Below are 10967 nucleotides of genomic sequence, written 5' to 3'. Positions count from 1 at the left end.
ATCAGGAACACAGCTCATGACGAAAGTAAAAAAAAATGTGAGTGCTTGAACTTAATTAAAAACAACACTATTCGATAAGTTATTTTCATTTTCAGCAACGAACCGTCCTTGATAATTGATTAGAATTAACAGAAAAAACAACACTCATATTTATCAAACATAGTTTAATATTCAATAGCAGTTCATATTCTTCTCTCTTCATCTATGTCGTCCAATGAGTAACCTATCTTTTATATCTACTGTTAATAGTTTCATATTCTATTTCTCATTTTAACGGATACATGTACATGTGAAAAACCTATTTAGTTGAAACAAAAATCAACCAGTGACCATGACTATACAGAATACAGATAACGAAGCCTCCAACGAATATCGAGTGAAGACGCTGAGGGTGTTTGGCGGGATACAGATTGGGATTGGTGTATTATGTGGCATTCTGAGTTTAGCTGGAGTAATCACTGACAGTGTAAATCTCAGTAAAAATTGTGATTACAATGATAACTCTAATTACAATTATGATGTTATCACTATCCGTGTGATCGTTATGGCTATGCATCATCACTCCTTGTTTACGATATAATTTGTGTCATTTTTTCAGGATGGGTGAGATGTTAAACTATTTTAATTTGTTTTTATTATATCAAAATTTAAAAAAAAATACTACATTTTATCAATAAGATAAAGAAACCAAATGAAAAAAGTGTACACTTTAAATCCCATTGAAAGTTTTCCCTTCACACACAAAAAACACACACAACGTAAAAAACCAAATCATTCGAAATACTGATTATTAAAATGAAAATGCATTTTTTTATGTTTGTGTAATTTTTTTTCTTTGGTTGCATTATACAAATTCAAGATTAAATAATTTGTATTCACTGGGGCTTATGAAGACCAATTATCTCATAATGAGTCAGTTTTGGTTTTTTTACTCTTTGTTTTAGGGCTTGATGCTTTAACATTTAAGGAAACAATGATTTAACGGCGGTATCTTGTAAAAAAAACTGACTTAACATTCGAATATCATCTTTGTGAGCATTATCTTGAGAATGTGCAAACAGACGTGTCAATCATGTTCAAAGGCTTTTTGAGGATTAATACTACATTTTTGTTAACGGCAAAACACAAAATAATAAATAGTATACGAATGATTGTCCTTGCAATTTTTCCCCTCAGACATATATTGATCAGATTTTTTTTTAAACTTGATTTATGTCGCATTTGATTAATTGAATAATTTTTGATAGTGATTCCAATTATATTTACCTGGTAATAAAAAAATAAAAAAAAACACGCACTTATATTGTCATTCAGTGATCAGCTTTTTTCATATCTTTTATAGTTTATACTAACAGGAACTTTTCCATTTTGCATGACCCCAAGGCGTCAAAGTAGCTGGAAATGTTTGGTAAGCACTAGTATTTATTTACAATAAACAATCAAACATAACTTAATTCAAAAGACATGGTTTATGAAAACAATTGAATTTCTACAAAGACGATAAAATCAAATTTGTCTTTAAATCCCTAACCTTGAACAATCAGGGAAGCACTAAAACTACCGTTAAGGATAAGGATAACTACGCCAACCATAAGATCAAATATACATCGGTATATTCATTAATGCAAGAAGCTATACAAAGAGCGTTATAATAAAAATGAGAATGAAAATAGGGAATGTGTCAAAGAGACAACCACCCGACCATAGAGCAGACAACATATATAAGTATTCAAATAAAAATATTTTGAACTTTTTCAAAATCATAAAGAATTCCTCCAACAATGACATGAATGAGCAACACTCGTTCCATATTGTATGCTTAACAATGTATAAGCATAACATAGAATACTTAATATTTAGAGTAATTTTGTTTTGTCACAGAAAACATGACATTGCACGATGGCTGTAACATCTGCTTACCTCCTTCCTATGCATCTGATATCATCCTCAGTGTTGGTTTGGTTCGCGTTGCTCAGTCTTTAGTTGTTGGTGTTATTTTGTATATACTGTTGCTTGACTGTCAGTATTTGTTTATTTTCAGCCATGGTCTATGCAGTGTTTGTTTTTGACTTATGAGTTTAGATGTCTCTTTTGGTATTTTTATCTTCTCTTGAATTTTTTAGAGTGTTCTTTACAGGGTACAAAGCCGGCAATGGAAAACACTACGAAAACCATTATCGTTATTGAGACATAAACACTTAATTGAACTTTTTATGAAAAAAAACCATTATTTTACATTCCTTTTCATTGATTATATTTAACTTTTTACACTGACATTGACTTTTTATCTATGTTCTTTTCGTTGTAGTAAATGCCTTTTAGTTATGAATATTTTGTTTAACTGTTCTGTTTCCTGTTTATATGGGTTCAAAATTTTATTTCATTTTTATTGCATTGATTGTTTTAAAGTTTAACACCTTGTTTAACTGCATTGATTGTTTTATGATGTGATTAGAGTAATTTTAATTACTAAGTAGATAATTCACTATATAAATATTGAAAATGATCATAATGTGTTGTCATAGAAACTTTGATCGGTTTCACATACGAGCCAACATCTGCTCACCCTTCCGACACATTGGGGCAAATTATATAGATTTACGAAGATGCGGTGAGATTGTCTATGAGACAATTCACCATCCAAGTCATAATTTGTAAAAGTAGACAATATAGGTCAAATAGATATAGAAAGAGTTGGTGTGAGTGTCAATGAGACAACTCTCCAACCAAATAACAATTTATAAAAGTAAACCATTATAGGTCAATATACGGCCTTCAACACGTAAACTTCAAAGTATGGTCTTCAACACGGAGCCTTGAATCAGACCGAACAGCAATCTATAAAGGACCCATATAATGGCTAGTTTAAACCATTCAAACGGGCAAAATCAACGGTCTATATAAAAAAAAACAAGAAAAAAATACAACAGGTTTAACGTTTTGAATAGGTACCAAACCTTCACCCTTACCTAAATCATAAGTGTATCATCACAACATAGAAAGACACACTATAAAAGATAATTGAAAAGGCTGAACTCAGTTTAAACAAATATGAAAACATAAAAGAAACGCCGTTAGTTTTTTCTCGTATGAATTATTTTACATCTGTCATTTCGGGGACTTTAATAGCTGACTATAGGCTATGTGCTTTTCTCATCGTTGAGAGCCGTACGGAAGTTGTTTATTTCTGTGTCATATGGTCTCTTGTTGGGTGTCACATGAGAAACCATGCACATCTTTTTTTATATAAACAAACAAGTGAATATACACTGAACGACAAATTCGATCTATGACATAACCAAAATCAAGAAAATAAGGGGATAGATAATAAAAATTTCAGAAATCAACCATAACCTTTTTTTTTGTTGGATTTGACTTGCAATTTTTTTTGTTTGATATGTGATTATTTTTTTTCCATACTCCCAGTATGTAAATTTCAACTTATTGACAAACATTCGGCCATTTCTACAATGAAACACAAGAAATATTATGTAAATATAACGTTTTCTATATATCATTTACATAGATAGCACTACAAACTCCTCAGAGTCTGAATTGACCAGTTTTTGTGCTCGACCAGTAAAATCGAGCACACATTTTACTCGACTAGTCTCGACATTGTCTCGACTGTACTTAACTGTACTTAAGTGTACTCGACTAGGTCTCGACTTTACTTAATTAGACTGATTCAGTACTTGATGATCTTTGTGAGTCTGAAATGGTCTTGACCAAGGCTCGACCTGTCTCGACTAGTCTCGACTCAGTCTCAACCAGTCTCGACCTGTCTCGACTAGTCTTGACCTTCAAATTTAGTTTTGACTGGTGTAAATCAGCCCATCTAACTAAATTAAATATTGATCTTACAAAATTCAAGCTCATTAGGTAGTTTGATTTATTGCTGTGAAATGAAAGAATTTAATTTTACAATATGTAAAAAAAAAATTATTATATAAAAATTCAGATAGGCATCTTTATTTTTTTTTATAACTTTTTAAAATCAACTTGGATTGTCATCAAACTATGCAGATATCTTAGATATATATCAAGCTTACTGAATCCCATTTCATTTAGTTTTTTGTTGTATTGCTGTAAAATTTAAGAATTAAAGTAATTTTGGTAAAAAAAAGCTAGGATTTGCAATTCGGACAAAATAGAGATAGTACACTTTAATTTTTTTAATAACTTTTTCAAATCAACTTGGATTTTCATCAAACTATGCAGCTATCTTAGATATATGTCAAGCTTATTGAATCCCATTTCATTTAGCTTTTTGTTGATAGCTGCATAGTTTGATGAAAATCCAAGTTGATTTGAAAAAGTTATTAAAAAAATTAAAGATGCCTATCTGAATTTTTATATAATAACTTTTAGCTCACCTGGCCCGAAGGGCCAAGTGAGCTTTTCTCACCACTTGGCGTCCGTCGTCCGTCGTCGTCGTCGTCGTCGTCGTCGTTAACAATTTACATTTTGAACTTCTTCTAGAGAACCACTGAATGGAATGGAACCAAACATGGCATGAATGTTCCTTATGAGGTGCTGACCAAGTGTTGTTACTTTGTAGCCGATCCATCATCCAAGATGGCCGCCAGCGGGGGACTTAGTTTAACATAGGACCCTATGGGAAATGCATACAAATGACTTCTTTTAGAGAACCACTGAATGGAATGAAACCAAACATGGCATGAATGTTCCTTATGAGGTACTGACCAAGTGTTGTTACTTTGTTGCCGATCCATCATCCAAGATGGCTGCTAGCCGGGGAGTTAGTTTAACATAGGACCCTATGGGAAATGCATACAAATGACTTCTTTTAGAGAACCACTGAATGGAATAAAACCAAACATAGCATGAATGTTCCTTATGGGGTGCTGACCAAGTGTAGTTACTTTGTAGCCGATCCATCATCCAAGATGGCCGCCAGCAGGGGACTTAGTTTAACATAGGACCCTATGGGAAATGCATACAAATGACTTCTTTTAGAGAACCACTGAATTGAATGAAACCAAACATGGCATGAATGTTCCTTATGAGGTGCTGACCAAGTGTTGTTACTTTGTTGCCGATCCATCATCCAAGATGGCCGCCAGCGGGGGACTTAGTTTAACATAGGACCCTATGGGAAATGCATACAAATGACTTCCTCTAGAGAACCACTGAATGGAATGAAACAAAACATGGCATGAATGTTCCTTATGAGGTGCTGACCAAGTGTTGTTACTTTGTTGCCGATCCATCATCCAAGATGGCCGCCAGCCGGGAACTTAGTTTAACATAGGACCCTATGGGAAATGCATACAAATGACTTCTTTTAGAGAACCACTGAATGAAATAAAACCAAACATAGCATGAATGTTCCTTATGGAGTGCTGACCAAGTGTTGTTACTTTGTAGCCGATCCATAATCCAAGATGGCTGCCAGCGGGGGACTTAGTTTAACATGGGACCCTATGGGAAATGCATACAAATGACTTCTTCTAGAGAACCACTAAATGGAATGAAACCAAACATAGCATGAATGTTCCTTATGGAGTGGCGACCAAGTGTTGTTACTTTGTAGCCGATCCATCATCCAAGATGGCCGCCAGCGGGGGACTTAGTTTAACATAGGACCCTATGGGAAATGCATACAAATGACTTCTTCTAGAGAACCACTAAATGGAATGAAACCAAACATAGCATGAATGTTCCTTATGGAGTGCTGACCAAGTGTTGTTACTTTGTAGCCAATCCATCATCCAAGATGGCCGCCAGCGGGGGACTTAGTTTAACATAGGACCCTATGGGAAATGCATACAAATGACTTCTTTTAGAGAACCACTGAATGGAATGAAATCAAACATGCCATGAATGTTCCTAATGTGGTGCTGACCAAGTGTTGTTACTTTGTAGCCGATCCATTATCCAAGATGGACGCCAGCGGGGGACTTAGTTTAACATAGGACCCTATGGGAAATGCATACAAATGACTTCTTTTAGAGAACAACTGAATGGAATGAAACCAAACATTGCATGAATGTTCCTTATACCGTGCTGACCATGTGTTGTTACTTTGTAGCCCATCCATCATCCAAGATGGCCGCCAGCATGGGACAGTTTAACATAGGACCCTATGGGAAATGCATACAAATGACTTCTTTTAGAGAACCACTGAATGCAATGAAATCAAACATGGCATGAATGTTCCTAATGTGGTGCTGACCAAGTGTTGTTACTTTGTAGCCGATCCATTATCCAAGATGGCCGCCAGCAGGGACTTAGTTTAACATAGGACCTTATTGGAAATGCATACAAATGACTTCTTTTAGAGAACCACTGAATGGAATAAAACTAAACATTGCATGAATGTTCCTTATGAGGTGCTGACCAAGTGTTGTTACTTTGTAGCAGATCTATCATCCAAGATGGCCGCCAGCAGGGTACTTAGTTTAACATAGGACCCTATGGGAAATGCATACAAATGACTTCTTTTAGAGAACCACTGAATAGAATAAAACCAAACATGGCATGAATGTTCCTTATGAGGTGCTTACCAAGTGTTGTTACTTTGTAGCCGATCCGCCATCCAAGATGGCCGCCAGTGGGGGACTTGTGAATGAAATTAAACATGTTCCTTTCCTTATCAATGAGGTTGTGTTGTCACTTTTAGCCAAATTTTATATTTTTTCATATGATTTCCAAAAACCAAGTAGAATCAGGTGAGCGATACAGGCTCTTGAGAGCCTCTAGTTATTTTTACATATTGTAAAATTAAATTCTTTCATTTCAAAGAAATAAATCAAACTACCTAATAAACTTGAATTTTGTAAGATCAATATTTAAATTTAGTTAGATGGGCTGATTTACACCAGTCAAAATTAAATTTGAAGGTTAAGACTAGTCGAGACAGGTCGAGACTGGTTGAGACTGAGTCGAGACAGGTCGAGACTGGTTGAGACTGAGTCGAGACTAGTCGAGACTAGTCGAGACAGGTCGAGACTAGTCAAGACTAGTCAAGACAGGTCGAGACAGGTCAAGCCTTGGTCAAGACCATTTCAGACTACACAAAGATCATCAAGTACTGAATCAGACTAATTAAGTAAAGTCGAGACCTAGTCGAGTACACTTAAGTACAGTTAAGTACAGTCGAGACAATGTCGAGACTAGTCGAGTAAAATGTGTGCTCGGTTTTACTGGTCGAGCACAAAAACTGGTCAATTCAGACTCTGAGGAGTTTGTAGTGTAGACAACGGACAACACTTCAACAAAATGAAATATAAATGTGTGTGTGTGTGCGTTTGATTACTTGCTTCTATTTTCTTTGACGTTATATTTAACAGCACTGAAAAATATATACACTTGTATTTTATTACAGAAAATTGCGTTCATGGTTTGTTGTATTGTTGGGGCATCGACATTTGTACCAACAGTATTTAGTTTGGGAGTTGTCGGAGCGATTTTCGTAAGAAACATTCTATTCACCTTTTTTATTTGAGTTTTTGTGTATACGCACACACTCATAAAACAAAAAAATGTATTTGTATGAATTCGCTTCCTGAACAATGTATGATACAAATTGTCTTTATTTAATGTCTATTCTGAGTTATCGTGAGAAAATTTTAAAATTAGTAAAACCAGAATTTAGGTAGTTCAAATAAAGAAGATGTATACCAATAATACAGTAACCGTACAAACTAAATAGCCAAAACGTCATCTAGAATGAAAACAAACAGTCATTAACTGTATACATTTCATTTACCATATTGTTCAACTCTTAATGACTGTAGAAGAATTACCGTCAATTTCTAAAGATATGAACATTATAATGTCGTTATTATATCCAAACTTAACATCATATTAAAGCTTTTAAGAAGCAAGACATATAAATAATGCAACCAATAATCGTGTAATAAACAGACAATACAGACAATAAGAGATCACAGCGATTATATTCTTATCAAATGGTTATTTTGAGTGTTATTATTCTATATAATAATTCAAATATTTATAAAATAACTAATTATGTATTTGTATAGCGAGCAGAATATAAAAGTGGAGCTGCAGTGTTGTCGTCTATCATTGCACTGTTGGGTTTTGTTGAATTGGTCATAGCCATAGTTGCATCGTCATTCTGCTTTTGCTTCTCATCATTTGGTTCATCAGAGGTAAGTAATTTATTTCAATACTGTAATCCGGGATATTTTCGCGTCGTCTTTACTTCTCGATTTCCCAACAAAATCTACATTCGCGCCGTTTTGAATTGACGATGTCCCGGTCGTGTTCTCTATAAGTTTTGTTTTATGAATCATTTGGAAATATTCGCGGTCGTTTAATTGTCGTGTTTCAACTCTTACCCCGAAAATAAAACTGCATGCCGCGAAAATTCCCTGTTTAAAGTAACACTTCATTTAAAACCATCTCGGGTGGGATTTTCACGCTGTGTTACAGGTTCATCGTTGACCTTTGTCTGTTTCTTTTAACCCTTTGGTCGGGTTGTTTTCTCTTGACCACATTGCCCATTGTCATTTTCAATGTTATCCTCGCTTTGAATAGATTTACAGCCTGTATTTATGTACATGTGCTACATGTACATTGCGATAATTACGATAATTTGTTAATAAACATTAAGTAGAACAATTTAATAGATAAACTCAGTTTTCAGGGGATCAATACTGTATCAGCTGATTATCCGAAAAAAAAATGCTAAACACAATTAGTTGCTTTTTAAGGTATAAGAAAGTGTTTTATATGTGTCAACATAATGCACATTGTTGATACTATAGTTAAACTAATGTCTGCTTTTTCTGTTCTGTTTACAGAGAACATTCGTGTACATCACTGCCGGACAGCAAACAAATGTACTTAGAATGCCAAATACCCAAATTATTCAGACTGTACCCGGACAGAACGTATCTGCCGCGCATACTGGTGTTTATCCTGCAGGAATGATGACGCAACAATATCCGGTTTCTACACCACAGTTTACAGCTGCTGCTCCAGGTCAAGGAGTCAATAATCAATCACCACCACCTTACAAGATATAACTGTATAGGATATATATTCAGCATTTGCTTTCTGGAACTCTTATCCGTGTTTGTTTTTCCTTCTAGTATCAAAATTAAAACATATGGCTTTTTGCATAAACATGAAAACATAATATGTAAATTATTAAACGCAATTTGAAAAATAAAAATTAACGTCTATATTTCGGAGATACGATTTTCTCAAGTAACCATTATTTTATAAATCATTGAACACTGTGTATTCCATTTTAAAACAACTTTAACAGCATGTAATTCAGTGGTAGTCGATTGTTGCTGTGTTGCAGACTTTTTTTCGTTCATTTTTTTGTACACAAATTGGGCCTTTAATTTTCTCATTAGAATTGTGTTCATTTGTCATTTTGGGAACTTTTATATCGGACTATATAGTATGGATTTTGCGCACTCTCAAATGTCATACGGAGACCTATAGTTAATTTGTCTGTGTCATTTGGTCTCTTGTGGAGAGTTTAACCATTGGGAATCATATCAAGTCTTTTTTTCTGTGTCATTTAGTCTCTTGTGGAGAATTGTCTCACTGGGAATCAAACCAGGTCTTCTTTTTTAATGAAAAAGACAGCATACCAATGAACCCCCAATTATGTAAAGAAATTACACCATATGAATATGCTCCTCGGATATTTTTGTTGTTTTAGTTTTTATTTAATTTCTGATTAATATCACAAATATTTAAAAAGACCTGATAATAGACCAAACCAGGCAATAATAACAAAATGAATATTGTTTCAAAACCTCTTCCGATAAAATGGTTCTCTCATTGCCAATGTTCCAATAACAACAAACATTGTCGATGTTTTAATGGTTGGAAACATTTATACCCGTTCGAAGAATTTCTTATCAAGGTACTACATGTATCATCCCAAACTAATTTGAATTTTTGAAACACTAGATTTGTAACGGCGTGTTACAAATTTCTAGAATGGTTTTTGAAAATATGACATTAAAATTCAAATTTGAAATGGCAGCTGTAAAGTGTAATATTTGCACCATTTGTTTTACATTTGTTTCTACTTACTAGTGTTTTATACTTTACATTACTTAATTAGTCAGTGCAATTTAAACAATTCGTCAAATTAAATATTTCAATTGAAACTAAGTCCAAGTATTGGACTATTGATAAGCAAATAACAAACAAAGCAATACACATATGGTGATGTGCAAATACAAACAATTTGAACATATAATTAGGTAATGTCAAGTAATAAACAGCGATAGGAGCTGTGTTCTTTGCAAATGGATAGTTCTCTTGGACCGGTCCCATCAAACATCCCTTTCGTACATTTTTTATAACTAACAATGGCTGAGCGCTATTCGGTATACATATGGAAAAAACTTCCATATTCCTGACTTTGTGCAGACATTTTCTTATGTAGAAAAGGGTCGATTAAACCTGGTTTTATAGCTAGCTGAACCCCTGACTTGTATGATAGTCGCACTGAATTTCATCACATTGACAAATTGTGTGAACAAAACAAACAGACATAACTAGTAAACAAAATAAATGAAAGACATGAATACAAAAGTTATCAAAGAACAATAACAAAAGGACGGCATGTATAATTATAAGCCACGTCATATGTATCAAAGAAACATAATAAGGCATACAGACAAAATACACAAACATGAAAATACAAAAATAATCATAGAACAAGAACACATTGACGCAATATATAAAACGAATGGAATAAAGACGCTCCGTCAGCTTAGATGCCATACAGTTTTGTCTCTTTACTCTTAAGACAGTCGTTATCAATAAAATCTTAGAGCTAATAAAAATAAACATGAAATTTTTAGTATATGAACCCATCAATGATAATTCATGTCACTATAAATAAATTCTGATTATATTACACAAATATTGTCTGGTTAAGATACTGTTTTCTGGTTAACCATATACCGTATAAAAGTAGTTCATGTACTTTCCCTTAG

The 10967-nt window shown here is 34.0% G+C and overlaps 1 protein-coding gene across 1 annotated transcript; it reads left to right on the top strand.

Moving 5' to 3' along the window:
• Nucleotides 1-211: 211 nt before the first annotated feature.
• Nucleotides 212-9181, top strand: LOC139483588 (uncharacterized). The gene is made up of 5 exons (XM_071267590.1): nt 212-603; nt 1343-1408; nt 7352-7438; nt 8013-8141; nt 8796-9181. Exons 2-5 carry the CDS (start codon nt 1373-1375, stop codon nt 9018-9020), a joined length of 477 nt encoding a protein of 158 aa, XP_071123691.1. The 5' UTR covers nt 212-603; nt 1343-1372; the 3' UTR covers nt 9021-9181.
• Nucleotides 9182-10967: the final 1786 nt, after the last annotated feature.

The sequence above is a fragment of the Mytilus edulis genome, chromosome 7, assembly GCF_963676685.1.
Source record: "Mytilus edulis chromosome 7, xbMytEdul2.2, whole genome shotgun sequence".
NCBI classification, from domain to species: domain Eukaryota; kingdom Metazoa; phylum Mollusca; class Bivalvia; order Mytilida; family Mytilidae; genus Mytilus; species Mytilus edulis.
Note: the sequence above shows the minus strand (reverse complement) of the source record. Positions and strands in the feature narration are given on the sequence as shown.

Bases quoted from the DNA above. Each gene is read 5' to 3' on its own strand.
- LOC139483588 (XM_071267590.1), top strand. From the start codon at position 1,373: ATGACCCCAAGGCGTCAAAGTAGCTGGAAATGTTTG. The intron at 1,409-7,351 runs GTAAGCACTAGT...ATTTTATTACAG, and splicing joins AAAGTAGCTGGAAATGTTTG to AAAATTGCGTTCATGGTTTG. The intron at 8,142-8,795 runs GTAAGTAATTTA...TTCTGTTTACAG, and splicing joins CATCATTTGGTTCATCAGAG to AGAACATTCGTGTACATCAC.